This window comes from Oncorhynchus mykiss, chromosome 24, assembly GCF_013265735.2.
Source record: "Oncorhynchus mykiss isolate Arlee chromosome 24, USDA_OmykA_1.1, whole genome shotgun sequence".
In the NCBI taxonomy this organism is placed as follows: domain Eukaryota; kingdom Metazoa; phylum Chordata; class Actinopteri; order Salmoniformes; family Salmonidae; genus Oncorhynchus; species Oncorhynchus mykiss.
Genome location: NC_048588.1, coordinates 37705504 through 37723764, shown reverse-complemented (window position 1 = coordinate 37723764; position 18261 = coordinate 37705504). Strand labels below are relative to the sequence as shown.

General features: G+C 42.0%; 1 protein-coding gene across 1 annotated transcript in view; it reads left to right on the top strand.

The window, feature by feature from the left end:
* The first annotated feature begins 5492 nt into the window (after positions 1 to 5492).
* The window catches only part of LOC110503255 (serine/threonine-protein phosphatase 5), a 38780-nt gene continuing 26011 nt past the window's right edge, over positions 5493 to 18261 (top strand). Inside the window, exon 1 of the mRNA XM_036961264.1 lies at positions 5493 to 5635. Within this exon, the coding sequence (XP_036817159.1) occupies positions 5527 to 5635 (109 nt within the window). The 5' untranslated portion in view covers positions 5493 to 5526. The remainder of the gene's footprint in view (positions 5636 to 18261) is intronic.

The following is an 18261-nucleotide window of genomic DNA, read 5'->3' as shown; positions in this document are numbered from 1 at the left end:
CTAACCAATATACACCAATTAACATACACTAATTAACATACACTAACTAATATAAACAGACTAATATACGCAAATTAACATGCACCAATTAACATACACTAACGAATATACACTAATTAACATACATGAATCAACATACACTAACCAATATACACTAATTAACATACACTAATTAACATACACTAATTAACATACACTAACTAATATACACTAACCTACCATGTGTAACAGACACTAACTAATATACACTAACTAATATACATTAAATAAGATACACCATCTAACATATACTAACTAATATACACTAACTAATATACACTAACTAACATACACTAACTAACATACACAAACTAACATACACTAATTAATATACACTAACTAACAATGTGTAACATACACTAACTAACATACACTAACTAATATACACTAACTAACAATGTGTAACATACACTAACTAATAGCCTGAGGTGAATAACAGCCTGAGGTGAATAACAGCCTGAGGTGAATAACAGACTGAGGTGAATAACAGCCTGAGGTGAATAACAGCCTGTGAGGTGAATAACAGCCTGAGGTGAATAACAACCTGGGGTGAATAACAGCCTGTGAGGTGAATAACAGCCTGAGGTGAATAACAGCCTGAGGTGAATAACAACCTGAGGTGAATAACAGCCTGTGGTGAATAACAGCCGGAGGTGAATAACAGCCTGAGGTGAATAACAGCCTGAGGTGAATAACAGCCTGAGGTGAATAACAGCCTGTGAGGTGAATAACAGCCTGTGGGGTGAATAACAGCCTGTGAGGTGAATAACAGCCTGTGAGGTGAATAACAGCCTGTGGGGTGAATAACAGCCTGTGGGGTGAATAACAGCCTGTGAGGTGAATAACAGCCTGTGAGGTGAATAACAGCCTGGGGGGTGAATAACAGCCTGTGAGGTGAATAACAGCCTGTGAGGTGAATAACAGCCTGTGAGGTGAATAACAGCCTGGGGGGTGAATAACAGCCTGTGAGGTGAATAACAGCCTGTGGGGTGAATAACAGCCTGTGGGGTGAATAACAGCCTGTGAGGTGAATAACAGCCTGTGGGGTGAATAACAGCCTGTGGGGTGAATAACAGCCTGTGGAGTGAATAACAGCCTGTGAGGTGAATAACAGCCTGTGAGGTGAATAACAGCCTGTGGGGTGAATAACAGCCTGTGAGGTGAATAACAGCCTGTGGGGTGAATAACATGACTGGTGTATATGTTCTTACATAGACAGTACTAGAATTGTTATGTCAGTCCCCTTCTCTCCTCCAGTCCCTCGTATATATACTGTCTTCTCTGTGTGTTTGTGTAAACTTTCTCAAGACCCCACAAAACCAAAACTCATGAATCTTACACACAGAAGGACAGCAATCTCCCTCCTTCCACTCTCCCCTCACCACATTGCTACCTCCCACCCACACTGTCTATCTTCTCCCACCCACTGTCTCTCTCTTTCTCCCACCCACTGTCTCTCTCTCTTTCTCCCACCCACTGTCTCTCTCTCTTTCTCCCACCCACTGTCTCTCTCTCTTTCTCCCACCCACTGTCTCTCTCTTTCTCCCACCCACTGTCTGCACTTTCTCTCTCTCTCTCTCTGGGTTCTAACTTAAAACCTCTTCTCTCTTTGTTTACCTCCTAAGCTCCTCCATGTCCTTCTGTCCATCAACAGGTGAACAGGCCTTTGATGTCATCAAAGGAAAAGTCATATGATGAACTCACTGAGAGAAAGTGAACTCACACTACCGCTGTGTTGCTCACTCCTGTGGTGTTTAAAAAAAAATAATAAAAATAAAGTCAACTGTGAATCAATGCTTGGCCTTTCGTTCCCTGTGGCTGGATGGGATGTCCCTGGCCTGACCCAGTGAGTCAGGGGAGCAGACTGGACTGGGACGTATCCTCTGTGTCAGACACAACACATCACACACAACCTCAACCCCTAATATCTGACTGTCTGTCTGTCTGTCTGTCTGTGAGACTCGGCTCACTTTTTCTGTGAAACTACGGATGTCTGCTATTTGTACTGAGTGAGCCCTGCCCCACACTGGGACAGTGGTGGATGGGTTATATATGATGAGTAGGGACTTGAAGATCTGCTCAAATTATCAGAAGAAAAAAAACAAAAACAACTATTGAGTTATAAGAGAGACAGTGTGTTTTGTTACCTAAGAGCTCAACGCTTAAATGACAAGTCAAAAACATGATTTTTTTTTTTTTTAAATAAACATTTGTACTTAGGATCCTATCTTTATTGGCAGTGTTATCATTCCATTGTATCGCGCTCGAGTCCAACATATTGGAATATAACGTTTACAGATGAATTCGTAAATAACACACTTGAATAAAGGTATAGCATCGAAACACATGCATCACTCTACTGGGAGTGTTGTAGGATCCTGAAAAAGTGTCATGTGGCTGTTTTTTTGGGAACCTTTGCTCATGTTGTGATGTAATGCATCGTTACCCTACTTTTGTGTTTTCTTGTACTTATGCATCTTGCTCAGGCCTTTATGTGAATTAATTGTGACAATACTATTTTTCCTGTTGTTGTAAATTGTCCTTTTGTGAATAATTATTTTTGTTGTTGTTGTTGTTGTTGTTGTTGTTGTTGTTGTTGTTTTTGTTGTTGTTACGGCTTTTGAACCAGCGCACATAGGTTAGTAATTTGCTAGCTAGCGATGTTAGCCATTTAGCTAAATTGGGATAACTGTAGTATTTCGTGACCTTTGTAGGGTGTGGATAACAAAAACATCATGCACTTCCTGTACTGTTTTTGTTCAGGCATGACGTGCTTCCTGTGTGCCAATCGTAAATTCAAAACTTTCCTCACATACAATGTAACTTCATTCACATTAAGGTACATCTGTTTTCACACATGAATATAAAACATGTATTTATATGTTAAACATGTTATTATATGTTAAAACATGTTATTATATGTTAAAACATGTTATTATATGTTAAAACATGTTATTATATGTTAAAACATGTTATTATATGTTAAACATGTTATTATATGTTAAAACATGTTATTATATGTTAAACATGTTATTATATGTTAAAACATGTTATTATATGTTAAACATGTTATTATATGTTAAAACATGTTATTATATGTTAAACATGTTATTATATGTTAAACATGTTATTATATGTTAAACATGTTATTATATGTTAAACATGTTATTATATGTTAAAACATGTTATTATATGTTAAACATGTTATTATATGTTAAACATGTTATTATATGTTAAACATGTTATTATATGTTAAACATGTATTTATATGTTAAAACATGTTATTATATGTTAAACATGTTATTATATGTTAAAACATGTTATTATATGTTAAAACATGTTATTATATGTTAAACATGTTATTATATGTTAAAACATGTTATTATATGTTAAAACATGTTATTATATGTTAAAACATGTTATTATATGTTAAAACATGTTATTATATGTTAAACATGTTATTATATGTTAAAACATGTTATTATATGTTAAAACATGTTATTATATGTTAAACATGTTATTATATATGTTATTAATACACACCTGTACATATACAAATATAAACACCCACCAATTATTACTATTATTTTTTTAAATGAAAATCTCTGTAATTTGACTGTTTTCAGCTGAAGAGCAAGTCAATATTACGTTGAATTTTCTGTAAAAATAAGTAATTATTCAAAGGTACAACGCATAGAGAGAGCTGATTAGCCATTCAACAATACTTTTGCTAACAGGACTCATGGCTTTGACCATGAAAGGTGTTTCTAGTGTGTTTCTGTTTAAGGATGCGTGTTGTTTTTGCCAGCCAGTCAGTTGAGGACGAGGGTGTTGTCAGATGTCAGGCTAAGTGACTCAGGTTGTGGAAAGAGAGACCTGTGTCGTTCTGTCCCCTTTCTCACACAGCCTTACGGTTTATCAGGATCCACATGCTGAGTCCAGCTGGCAGGAAACACACCATATCCTCATTCCCCAGCACAGATGGACTGGTCACGAAGAGGGGGTAGAGGGGGGTAAGGGGCAGGACAGGGGGCAGGGGGTAGAGGGGGGTAAGGGGCAGGACAGGGGGTAGAGGGGGGTAAGGGGCAGGCCTGGGGGTAGAGGGGGGTAAGGGGCAGGACAGGGGGCAGGGGGTAGAGGGGGGTAAGGGGCAGGACAGGGGGTAGAGGGGGGTAAGGGGCAGGACAGGGGGTAGAGGGGGGTAAGGGGCAGGACAGGGGGTAGAGGGGGTAAGGGGCAGGAGAGGACATGGGGTAGAGGGGGGTAAGGGGAAGGACAGGAGGCAGGGTGTAGATGGGGGTAAGGGACAGGGACGGGGGTAGAGGGGGGTAAGGGGCAGGACAGGGGGTAGAGGGGGGTAAGGGGCAGGACAGGGGGCAGGGGGTAGAGGGGGGTAAGGGGCAGGTCAGGGGGCAGGGGGTAGAGGGGCGTAAGTGGCAGGACAGGGGGTACAGGGGGTAAGGGGCAGGACAGGGGGTAGAAGGGATTAAGGGGCAGGACAGGGGTCAGGGGGTAGAGGGGGGTAAGGGGCAGGACAGGGGGCAGGGGGTAGAGGGGGGTAAGGGGCAGGACAGGGGGTAGAAGGGGGTAAGGGGCAGGACAGGGGGTAGAGGGGGTAAGGGGCAGGACAGGGGGTAGAGGGGGGTAAGGGGTCGGGACAGGGGGCAAGGGGTAGAGGGGGGTAAGGGGCAGGATAGGGGGCAGGGGGTAGAGGGGGGTAAGGGGCAGGACAGGGTGTAGAGGGGGTAAGGGGCAGGACAGGGGGCAGGGTGTAGAGGGGGGTAAGGGGCAGGACAGGGTGTAGAGGGGGGTAAGGGGCAGGACAGGAGGTAGAGGGGGGTAAGAGACAGGACAGAGGGGCAGGGGGTAGAGTGGGGTAAGGGGCAGGAAACGGGTGTGAGAGGGTGTGGTTGCGGGTCCATTCCTGAGAGGCCTCTTCTATATCACATGTAGATCTCTGTCTAAACATAGAGATCCCCGCCCCAACTCACAAACTGGACTGCCTCAATCTGGTAACGCTTCTCTTCTGCATAGCTCTGCTGCCACCTGGAGGTTGTTTGACACTATTGCACCCTGTTACTTATAGCTTCTGTGATTCTGTATGGCCTAATAATGAGCCAGCATAGGTTCTCTATACAGAATAGTAAAGCTTGTTGTTCTATTCTAAATTAACATGAAATGACAGATGGCAACAGTGTATGTGAAATTTGGCCAAGCAATTCCAAAATGTTCCTTCAGTGTAGACTAATTACTTATTATTTCAGTTTAACTTATTTAAAATTTAAAGAATTCTGCTTATTTCTGTTAAAACCTAGTGTCAATGGTTGTTTTCTTTTTTCTTTTTTTCAAATTAGGACAACTCTACTACCACAGACAGTTCACGCTTCAGTGGAGCGATTGAAAACTGACCCGAGATCAGGGCTCAGTGGAAAAGTGTAGTTTGCGACCATAGAACCGCAACGTGCGCACTTTGCGACTGTACTGTTAATGGCGAACGATACGGCAACATCCGCAAGCGGCAGCAGCAGAGAGAAGATGGCGGAGGGAGATAAAAATGCAGAGAAACTCAAGGAGAAGGCGAATAATTGCTTTAAAGGTAATATGACAACAACCTCGTAAAGTGGTTCTAGATTAACGTTATCGTTCAATATATCTGGACAAAGTCTGTAATGATCCAAATTCAGTGTCCCTTCATATGGGCAACAACGGTGGATTTGTCTAGCACACATGAGCCGGTTGCTATGCTATCAGCTAGCTAAACGGCGCATTGCTATAGTGGACAGTTGTTGCTATGCTATCAGCTAGCTAAACGGCGCATTGCTACGGTGGACAGTTGTTGCTATGCTATCAGCTAGCTAGCTAGCTAAACGGCGCATTGCTACAGTGGACAGCGGCTGCTATGCTAGTTAGCATACCCGCTAACACACTCGTGAAAACGTGCCTCACAGTCGTGTGGTTGTGTTGTCGTCGCAACTTCGTTCTTCTTGAAAACAGAAAACGATCCACTTAAAAATATATATATTCCATGTAATATTGATAATTGTGATTATCCAGTATGTCCTAACTGATGTCGATGACACCGACCAGATTTGTTCTAGATGTCTTTCACGCTAAACAAGTCGGTATTGTGTCAGTAGCACACAGACAGGCCATGTCAAGTCATTCATTCGCTAGCTAGTTACTGTTCCTTAGAAAACAACATGATTTCACTGTTTCAGTTTTAATTTTGCAAGTTGACACCCGTCGTCATATATTTAACGATTGGAGAGAAAAAAAAAACCTGTCTCACACTTAATCATAGACTTTGCACATAATAACCCTAAATCACATCGCTACTAAAGTTAGCTTAATAGGAAAGTGGCAAGGCCCCCAAATCCAGATACCCCATAGCCGCGGTAGAACAAAACATCAACATGTTTTTTTTCACACCCCTAATGTCTCTCATATGAAATGGATGGTTGTGTAAAAAAATATTTTCCTTCAAAAGGGGTTAAATTGATAGCTATTGTGACACACCCCCAGGGCACTCAACAGTGCGACCATTTTACTCGCATATGCGCCTATTTTTTTTTTATTTATTTACGAGCCCCAGTGGATTCTAGCTTTTAATATCTAAAATATTTTTCGTTGTGCTCCTAAATGTCTTTGTGTGTGTGGTAAACATTTTCAACATAGGTACTTATATTCTCCATGTGAAAAAGGTAAGGGAAGTACAGAATAATACCTGGCTGGAGGGGCGATCATGTAACCAACCCAATATTGCGAGCTCTGATATTGCTAAAAATGTGGAACGCAAGTAGTTTATTTTCTGTCCTTTATACACAACCAAACAGCGGTTGGTGCATATTTGAAATATAGACCTGTAAACATAATGCCAACTATGAATATTTTTTTTAATGAATGTAAGCGTTACTTTTTGGTGGCTGATTTTAATAGACAACTTTCAAGTCATATTTCCTCCCATTTAGTGCTGCCTGACAAACATGCATGCAGTTACACGTGTTTTCTTGAAACGTTGTGGCTATTATCATCAGCTCGAAGGAAAACACGTTGGCTCAGACGTGGGGATTGGATTTTTTTTTGTGGTCCAAGGTTCTTTTTTTTGTAACGTTAGCCCCTCCTACCCTTGTCATGAAGTCAGTGGCCACCACAGATTATCTTTGGAGCCACCATGGATGTAGCCTCACATCTAATATGACGTCCAAAAACAAATATGGCAGCCATAGTACCATTTGATTGAGGTTAAATCACGTGTAAATATGTATTGTTTTTCCAGAATTGTGTGCAACACTCATCCCCGTGAAGACTTTGGTGTATTTTTTTGTTGTTGTCCTAAAACCTATATGGCCAACAGGATTACAATCAAACGCCTTCGCCTGCATATACAACGAACCAAAAAATATAAACGCAACATGTAAAGTGATGTTTCATGAGCTGAAATAAAAGACCCCAGATCCATGTGCACAAGAAGCTTATTTCTCTTAAATGTTGTTAAAAATAATCCATCCACCTGACGGGTGTGGCAGATTATCTAACCTCTCTGGATTAAAACCAAATTATGATGCGTATACTATATTACGTATTGGATCACTTAAAAAATACATTACCGTGTAGTTTGCCAATAAAATGTTCTGACAGGATGTGGACGTCCTCTGTATATCCCCCCACCCCCCCACAAAAAAAAATATCTCACTACTGTACATTTTCATAGAATGTTAGCAAAAATAGATAACTTCTTGCTACCATGGAAAGGAAAATACCTGTCTAGTTGTGGACAAATCACCCTGATTATCTCTTTAGTCATATCCCAGTTTACCTATTTGCTTATGGTCTTGCCTACACCTAGTCACCTGTTTTAAATTTTAAATTAAAATTATATTTAAATTTAAATTATATGAGCAAAAAATGTATTTTTTAAAATTTGGAATGACAAGCTAGACAAAATTGAAAAGGGCCTGTTTTATATAATGAATATGAATTTGGAGGGCAGAATTGATGAAATATTAAAGCATTTAGACCTCTCACTAAAGGTGTCAGCCATACAAAAGTTATACTTCCATCCAAACGGGTTCTCTAGCAGATTAGTAAGAATGTCTCACCCCATGTTCAAGAATATCCTTTTCCCCTTTATTCAGATTACAACCTCTCACTTTCAGTTATTTGAAAATGAAATCATTTCCAAAATATAGTTATTTTTAAAACAAGCAATAGAAAGTTGGTTGCGATTTCAGTTTAATCCACCAAGAAAAGACAGAACAAATAATACAACAATTATTGTGGTTAAACTCAAGTCTACTAATTGATAAAAAAAAACCAACATTTTAATAAGGTATATCTTTGTAAATGATATCATAAATAGGACTGGTGGAGTTATGTCACATATGCAGCTAAAGAAATATATGGAAATGTCTGCTCTACCCAAAGTGACAACCAACTAATTGCAGCATTATCACAAAAATGGAAGAAGCAAGTGGAAGGGGGGAAAAATGTCCACGTTATTCACGTTATACTCACCAGACATGTCACCCGTTGAGCATGTTTGGGATGCTCTGGATCGACGTGTACGACAGCGTGTTCCAGTTCCTGCCAATATCCAGCAACTTCACACAGCCGTTGAAGAGGAGTGGCGACAACATTCCACAGGCCACAATCAACAGCCTGATCAACGCTACGCGAAGGAGATGTGTCACGCTGCATGAGACAAATGGTGGTCACACCAGATACTGACTGGTTTTCTGATCCACGTCCCTACTTTAAAAAAGAAGGTGACCAGCAGATGCGTATGTCTACGGGATTATTTCAATCCACCGAGTTCCTTTTATATAAACGGTTACTCAGTAAACTATTTTTTTCTCCGGCGGTGGGCGGCGGCCTGCGGTGGGCGGCGGCCTGCGGCTGCCCGGTGGGAAGCAACTCAACATTGAAGTGCACTGAGTGAAATAGCTAGCTAGCTACATGGCCATAACTCGATGTGCATGTGTTTGCATATTGTTATATCAACCATCATGTTTATTTAAAAATATATATATATATATTTACAGTGGGGCAAAAAAGTATTTAGTCAGCCACCAATTGTGCAAGTTCTCCCACTTAAAAAGATGAGAGGCCTGTAATTTTCATCATAGGTACACTTCAACTATGACGGACAATTTATTTATTTTTTTATCCAGAAAAATCACATTGTAGGATTTTTAATGAATTTAATTGCAAATTATGGTGGAAAATAAGTATTTGGTCACCTACAAACAAGCAAGATTTCTGGCTCTCACAGACCTGTAACTTCTTCTTTAAGAGGCTCCTCTGTCCTCCACTCATTACCTGTACTAATGGCACCTGTTTGAACTTGTTATCAGTATAAAAGACACCTGTCCACAACCTCAAACAGTCACACTCCAAACTCCACTATGGCCAAGACCAAAGAGCTGTCAAAGGACACCAGAATCAAAATTGTAGACCTGCACCAGGCCCTTGAAGACTGAATCTGCAATAGGTAAGCAGCTTGGTTTGAGGAAATCAACTGTGGGAGCAATTATTAGGAAATGGAAGACATACAAGACCACTGATAATCTCCCTCGATCTGGGGCTCCACGCAAGATCTCACCCCGTGGGGTCAAAATGATCACAAGAACGGTGAGCAAAAATCCCAGAACCACACGGGGGGACCTAGTGAATGACCTGCAGAGAGCTGGGACCAAAGTAACAAAGCCTACCATCAGTAACACACTACGCCGCCAGGGACTCAAATCCTGCAGTGCCAGACGTGTCCCCCTGCTTAAGCCAGTACATGTTTAAGTGGGAGAACTTGCACATTTTGGTGGCTGACTAAATACTTTTTTGCCCCACTGTGTGTGTGTGTGTGTGTGTGTGTGTGTGTGTGTGTATATATATATATATATACACGTACAAGAAGTATACAAACAGACAATGATAAAATATGTTAGTGGGTACAACAAATTGCAGATTATACAAAGACCTTAAAACGGAAACCGAGGAGCACATTCTCCCATTCAAAAAAAAAAAACTAGTCATCAAGAATATTAACAATTATATTCATAGTTTTATCTTTCCATAATTTTTTTTTTGCATGTAGACAATGCCAAAATAAATGCAAAAAAAATGTTTCTGGATGCTCAACATAAAAAGTAGTTAATGTCCTTTTTTGAGTTTCTTCGGGTAATGATTCGCAGGGTAATACTTATGGATCATTCTGAAAAGAGACCTCTTTGACCTTGTTAATTAACAAGCAGGTCTTTTTTTCACAACGGGATATTATTGACCTATGTATTCCAGTAAGTTGTGACATAAGGAATAGATACAATATCCCTTTGAAATAAAGCAGGTCTGTTGTTCTGAGGGAACAAGGGAGAAACACTATCTCTATTGGATAGTCAACTGGATTAAGCGAAGGTAGGTCAACAAGGTGAGGTCTGGCTACAACTATAAATAACATGAGAGTTCCAGATGGAATAGCATCAAAGACTATGGAGAACTCTCTAGGAGGGTAGGTCAACAAGGTGAGGTCTGGCTACAACTATAAATAACATGAGAGTTCCAGATGGAATAGTATCACAAAGACTATGGAGAAGTCTCTAGGAGGGTAGGTCAACAAGGTGAGGTCTGGCTACACCTATAAATAACATGAGAGTTCCAGATGGAACAGCATCAGAGACTATGGAGAACTCTCTAGGAGGGCAGGTCAACAAGGTGAGGTCTGGCTACAACTATAAATAACATGAGAGTTCCAGATGGAATAGCATCAAAGACTATGGAGAAGTCTCTAGGAGGGTAGGTCAACAAGGTGAGGTCTGGCTACACCTATAAATAACATGAGAGTTCCAGATGGAACAGCATCAGAGACTATGGAGAACTCTCTAGGAGGGCAGGTCAACAAGGTGAGGTCTGGCTACAACTATAAATAACATGAGAGTTCCAGATGGAATAGCATCAAAGACTATGGAGAACCTTCTAGGTGTAACAGGGATATTGTAACTAGATAAAAAAAATCCTCATAATTGAGTAACAATCCTTCTGTATTAAACAGTTGCCTCACCAGTAGGATATGATTACTAAACCAGTTCTTAAAAAATAAAGACTCGTTTCTACTCAACATATCCTTATTATTCCAAACAAAATACCTACGTGGGGAAAAATTATGTTTATATATTAACGACCACGCTAAGAATACTTGTCAATGAAAAGCAGATCATTTTGTAGGAATCTCATCAATGTTATAGTTACTATAGTTACAAAGTGACATAAAATTGAAGTCACCAAATCGGGAGAAGATATGAGGGGTGAAATTCCAAGTTGAAGTTGGATTCTTTAAGAAATGTTTTAGCCCAATTTATCTCAAGTATTATTCAAAGTAGGAAAATCCCAAAAAATATGACACCACCATATTCATATGTGTGTTCATAATGACAGATTTCCTAATATAATGTGTACGATTTTTCCAGATGAAGTTGAAAATCATTTGGTCAACCGCTTTACCTATTTTGTTGTCAAGATGGAGGGACTGGGCTGTGTGTAGGGGACTGGGCTGTATGTAGGGGTCTGGGCTGTATGTAGGGGTCTGGGCTGTATGTAGGGGTCTGGGCTGCGTGTAGGGACTGGGCTGTATGTAGGGGACTGGGCTGTATGTAGGGGACTGGGCTGCATGTAGGGGACTGGACTGTATGTAGGGGTCTGGGCTGTATGTAGGGTCTGGGCTGTATGTAGAGGTCTGGGCTGTATGTAGGGTCTGGGCTGTATGTAAGGGGACTGGGCTGTATGTAAGGGGACTGGGCTGTATGTAAGGGGACTGGGCTGTATGTAGGGGACTGGGCTGTATGTAGGGGACTGGGCTGCGTGTAGGGGTCTGGGCTGTATGTAGGGGACTGGGCTGCATGTAGGGGACTGGACTGTATGTAGGGGACTGGACTGTATGTAGGGTCTGGGCTGTATGTAAGGGGACTGGGCTGTATGTAGGGGTCTGGGCTGTATGTAGGGGACTGGGCTGTGTGTAGGGGACTGGGCTGCGTGTAGGGGACTGGGCTGCGTGTAGGGGACTGGGCTGCGTGTAAGGGACTGGGCTGCGTGTAGGGGACTGGGCTGCGTGTAGGGGACTGGGCTGCGTGTAGGGGACTGGGCTGCGTGTAGGGGACTGGGCTGCGTGTAAGGGACTGGGCTGCGTGTAAGGGACTGGGCTGCGTGTAAGGGACTGGGCTGCGTGTAAGGGACTGGGCTGCGTGTAAGGGACTGGGCTGCGTGTAAGGGACTGGGCTGCGTGTAAGGGACTGGGCTGCGTGTAAGGGACTGGGCTGCGTGTAAGGGACTGGGCTGCGTGTAAGGGACTGGGCTGCGTGTAAGGGACTGGGCTGCGTTTAGGGGACTGGGCTGCGTTTAGGGGACTGGGCTGCGTGCAGGGGACTGGGCTGCGTGTAGGGGACTGGGCTGCGTGTAAGGGACTGGGCTGCGTGTATGGGACAGGGCTGCATGTACGGGTCTGGGCTGCATGTACGGGACTGGGCTGTATGTAGTGACTGGGATGCATAAGTAAGTCTGGAGATACCTTCAACTTTAGAAAGCAATACTCGACCTTTTCAAGGATAAATCCCTCTGCAACCAATGGCTCAACTTCTTTTTGTTTTTTTCAATAATAGGTATGACATTTTTAATGAACGTCTTTCATGTTGATCCTTAGATATGGTTATCCCAAGGTATGTTACTTTTTCCTCAACTGAAATAGTGCATATAGAGGGTATTGGTCTTTAACAGCAAACAATTCACACAATTTATCACGTCGGCTGCGTCTTTCAAAAAGAGGGTTGTGTCCATCTGCACGCTGACTAATGATAATATCTCTGTCAGCAATAGAGATCCCTTTTTATATTGCAGGATTTCACAGAACTTGTAAGAAGTTGTGTTGCAAGCAGGAAGAGGTAAGGTGAAATTGGGCAACCTTGCCTAATTCCTCTTTTCAAATCAAATCTAGTAGAAGTCCCATGCTTTAATTTTATGGAACTGTTCCCATTTCATTTAAAGAGTTTTTATAGTACTACAAAATAATTCCCCAAATCCAAATTTCTCAAGGGAGAGAAAGAGTGGAACATGAGTTTCTATATCAAAGTTTTAGTGTCTATCTTCGAAGATTAGATCAAAATAGTCAATAACCCCAGTCGGATATTAATAGATATGTCTATTCCTCATGAAGCCAGATTGAGTCTCCTCTATAATTGAGTCCAATACTGCCTTCATTCTTTTTTGCAAATATAGAGGCCAATATTTTGTAGTTGTTATTGAGCAGGCAGATTGGATGCCAATTATGGAGGAGAAGCCAGTCTTTCTTGGGCTTAGGCATTAATGTAATCAGACCTTGAGTCAAACTGGGAGGGAGAGCATTATTTACAATGCTTTCGGAAAATACCTCAAACAGAAATGGGGCCAACTGTTGAGAAACAGTTTTGTAAAACTCAGCAGATATACCGTTAGTCCCAGGAGACGTATTATTTGTAAAGTGTTGAATAGAATAAATAATCTCTTCAACTATGATAGTGTCATCACACTGTTCCCCCTCCGCCTCCCCAATTGATTTCACATCCCCCAGAGAGTCACAAAAAAAAAATAGATGAGGAAACCTCACAATACTTAGAACTATATAAATTCCCGTAGAAGTTGCAACTAAAGTTAGAAATTAATTTGGGATCATCTGTGATTAGACCGGTCATATTTAATTGTTGAATTGTATTATTTTGAGAGTGGTGTTTTTCTAACCTGAAAAAATAAGAAGCATTTTTGTTCATCCTCCTCCAGCCACTTCTTCCTAGATCTGACAAAGGCTTCCCTCTGCTTTCAGTTTATACATATCATCCAACTTGTGTTGTAGCTCAAACAGAACAGATGTGTCCTCCTCTGAGACACTTTCAACAGGCTTTTTAACAAGAAGTGATCTTTGTACTTAAACTTTCTTCTTCAGCTCTCGTCGTCTTGGCGTCAATACTCCCATTTAAAAAGCTCCCAGTCATTACTGTATGAATTGTCATGTATAGCTTTGTTCCAGAAGTGTGTAATTTAAATTGTACCCTGATAAGCTACACTGCACCTAATCACCTGACACTGACGTCATCAGGGCGCAACGTATCTTTGTTGCTAAACGCTGTCGAACGCTGAAACGTGAACTATCTGTCCCGGGATCCTGCCAGAAAGACGAGCTAGATTAGCTGGCTCGGTGGTCTCAAACGTAGGCAGCTATTGGATGCTTCCAACGTTGCAGGAGCTGCATTTGACTTTGCTTTGTTCCGGGACGATGTGGACCGAGTTGACTTTCAATGTAGCAAACCTACATAAACTACTGGGGAACCCACGCCCACCTACTTTTTATTTTTCTTCCACCCCAGTAGCCTGACGCCGCTCTGGACTGGTGGAAGTGTCTCCGCCGCGTCGGCTCTCTACCTCTGACTGGTCGGTGCTCAGCAGTGTTCCATCCTCGAAGGGGTATCCCCTTTCCCTGGAGAACGGAGCTGATCTCGACCCAACCAACCAGCCATGGAGATACGTCACTCGCCGTGGAAGTCGAAGAAGTCGTCCTCTGTCAACGGGGGTCCGGAACTGACACAGACCAGAAACAGCTTTGCTGCCCTGGATCAAGAGGTTCCGGCACCTTCGTCCGTGGGGGCTTCCCAATCCAGATCGGATACGGAGGTTCCGGCACCTTCGTCCGTGGTGGCTTCCCAATCGAGATCGGATCCGGAGGTACCTGCGTCTTCGTCCTCTGCTCTGTCTCCCTCTCCGGTGGCTTCTACCTCGGGTTCAGATCCTCGGAGCTCCCACCCTCATCAGACCGCGAGGCTACCTGAGAGACTGGCCTATTCACCAACTGTCATCATTAGGCAGCTCTATGGTGAGAAACATCTCTGTCCCCAAGGCAAAACCCCTGTGCTACCCAGGAGAACGAGTGCAGGACTCACAAGGCTGCTTCCGACTGTTCTACCACAGATGCCGGGAGCTGACGCTGTCGTAGTCCATGTGGGGTCAAACTACATCAGGAGGGCTAGCTCGGAACATTTGAAAATTGATTTTAAAGAACTGATTTTGGCATTAAAAGACTCCAAAAAACAGCCAATAATATCAGGTCCAGTACCATCGTTGGGCCGCGGGTGTGAAAGATTCAGCAGACTGCTGGCATTACACATCTGGCTAAAAGACTACTGTAGCTCTGCTGGAGTCACTTGTATTGATAACTTTGACACCTTCTGGAAACAGAAGATACTCTACATGAATGACGGAGTCCTTCCAAATCATCTTGGCTCCTGGACTCTGTCCAAGCATTTCAAGGTTGTGTTGAAGCAATGACTGGTAAATGATCCAGGACCAGCTCAGTTAATCCCTACCCCATTGACTGGTAAATGATCCAGGACCAGCTCAGTTAATCCCTACCATTTACTGGTAAATGATCCAGGACCAGCTCAGTTAATCCCTACCATTGACTGGTAAATGATCCAGGACCAGCTCAGTTAATCCCTACCATTTACTGGTAAATGATCCAGGACCAGCTCAGTTAATCCCTACCATTTACTGGTAAATGATCCAGGACCAGCTCAGTTAATCCCTACCATTTACTGGTAAATGATCCAGGACCAGCTCAGTTAATCCCTACCATTTACTGGTAAATGATCCAGGACCAGCTCAGTTAATCCCTACCATTTACTGGTAAATGATCCAGGACCAGCTCAGTTAATCCCTACCATTTACTGGTAAATGATCCAGGACCAGCTCAGTTACTCCCTACCATTTACTGGTAAATGATCCAGGACCAGCTCAGTTACTCCCTACCATTTACTGGTAAATGATCCAGGACCAGCTCAGTTACTCCCTACCATTTACTGGTAAATGATCCAGGACCAGCTCAGTTAATCCCTACCATTTACTGGTAAATGATCCAGGACCAGCTCAGTTACTCCCTACCATTGACTGGTAAATGGTCCAGGACCAGCTCAGTTACTCCCTACCATTTACTGGTAAATGATCCAAGACCAGCTCAGTTAATCCCTACCATTTACTGGTAAATGATCCAAGACCAGCTCAGTTAATCCCTACCATTGACTGGTAAATGATCCAAGACCAGCTCAGTTAATCCCTACCATTGACTGGTAAATGATCCAGGACCAGCTCAGTTAATCCCTACCATTGACTGGTAAATGATCCAGGATCAGCTCAGTTAATCCCTACCATTGTGACAATGAGTCGTCATAATGCTGCATCAAATGTACATGATCTTAGGGGCGTCGGTAAACACAAGTAATTTAATTTATGTACTCCTAATTGCACTGAATATATCTGTTTATCAGCTATTGTAAGCAGTAGTCATGATCCAATAAACCAGAGTTACACTGTTAGCACTTAGGCGGTGTGCCCTAGTAGGAAGACCACTTTTATATAGCTCACCCTGCGCTATCAGCTCCAATGTAAATAACATGAGTAAGTCTACCTCTGATAAGCTTCACAGTAAAGCATTAAAAAAACAATCAAGCAACCCAGAAAAGTGCTAAAAAAAAATAGCCCATATTAACATATGTAGCCTAAGAAACAAGGTCCATGAAGTCAATAACTTGCTTGTAACTGTCGGAATATGAATGTCATCTATCTCTGAAACCGAAATGCCAACGGAGGCGGTATTGCAGTCTATATTCAGAACCACATTCCTGTAAAGCTTAGAGAGGATCTCATGTTAAATACTGTTGAAGTAATATGGCTACAGGTTCATCTGCTTCACCTAAAGCTGCTTCACCTAAAGTTGGGAAAATGCTATAGACCACCAAATGCTAACAGTCAGTATCTGGATAACGTGTGAAATGCTTGATAATGTATGAGATATCAACAGAGAAGTATATTTTCTGAGTGATTTTAAATATTGACTGGTTTTCATCAAGCTCAGGAAAAAACTTCAATCTGTAACCAGTGCCTACAACTTGGTTCAGGTTATCAGTCAACCTACCAGGGTAGTTAGAAACAGCACAGGAATAAAATCATCATCATGTTTTGATCACATTTTTACTAACGCTGCAGATATTTGCTTTAAAGCTGTATCCAAATCCATCGGATGTAGTGATCACAATGTAATAGCCATATCTAGGAAAACCAAAGATCCAAAGGCTCGGCCTAATATAGTGTATAAGAGGTCACACAATAAGTTTGTAGTGATTCCTATGTTGATGATGTAAAGAATAGTCGTTGGTCCGCGGTGTGTAAAGAGGAGCAACCAGACGCTGCACTTGACTCATTTATGGAACTACTTATTCCAGTTACTAATAAGCACGCTCCGAAATGACTGTAAAAACTGTTCAAGCCCCTTGGATTGACGAGGAATTCCAACTGATTGGCAAGGTGGTGAAAAAAAGTATTGTTGTCTATCAACAATGACAAGCCATAATAGATAAGATAATAGCGGACGATATTGCCACTCCTATTTGCCACATCTTCAATTTAAGCCTACTAGAGAGCGTGTGCCCTCAGGCCTGGAGGGAAGTTAGTCATTCCGCTACCCAACAATAGTATTACTGGCTCAAATAGCCGACCAATCACCCTGTTATCAACCCTTAGTAAATCTCTGGAAAAAGTTGTGTTTGACCAGATACAATGCTATTTTTACACTAAACAAATTGAAAACAATTTCAGCATGCTTATAGGGAAGGACACTCAACAAGCACAGCACTTACACAAATGACTGATGCTTGGCTGAGAGACATTGATGATAAAATGATTGGGGGGCTGTCTTAGACTTCAGTGCGGATTTTGATATTATTGATCATAGTCTACTGCTGGAAAAAACCTTTGTTATGGCTTTACATCCCCTGCTATAATGTTGATAAAGAGTTACTAACAGAACACAGAGGGGTTGTTCTTTAATGGAAGCCTATCAAATATTATCCAGTTAGAATCAGGAATTCCCCAGGGTAGCTGTTTAGGCACATTGCTTTTTTTTCAATTTTTACTAATGACATGCCACTGACTTTGAGTAAAGCCATAGTTTCTTTGTATGCGGTTGACTCAACACTATAGCCATTAGCTACTACAGCGACTGAAATGACTGCAACACTCAATAAAGAGCTGCAGTTAGTTTCAGAGTCGATGGCAAGGAAAAGTTCGCCCTAAAACAAAGCATTGTATTTGGAACAAAACACTCACTAAATCCTAAACCTCAACTAAAACTTGTAATCAATAATGTGGAAATTGAGTAAGTTGAAA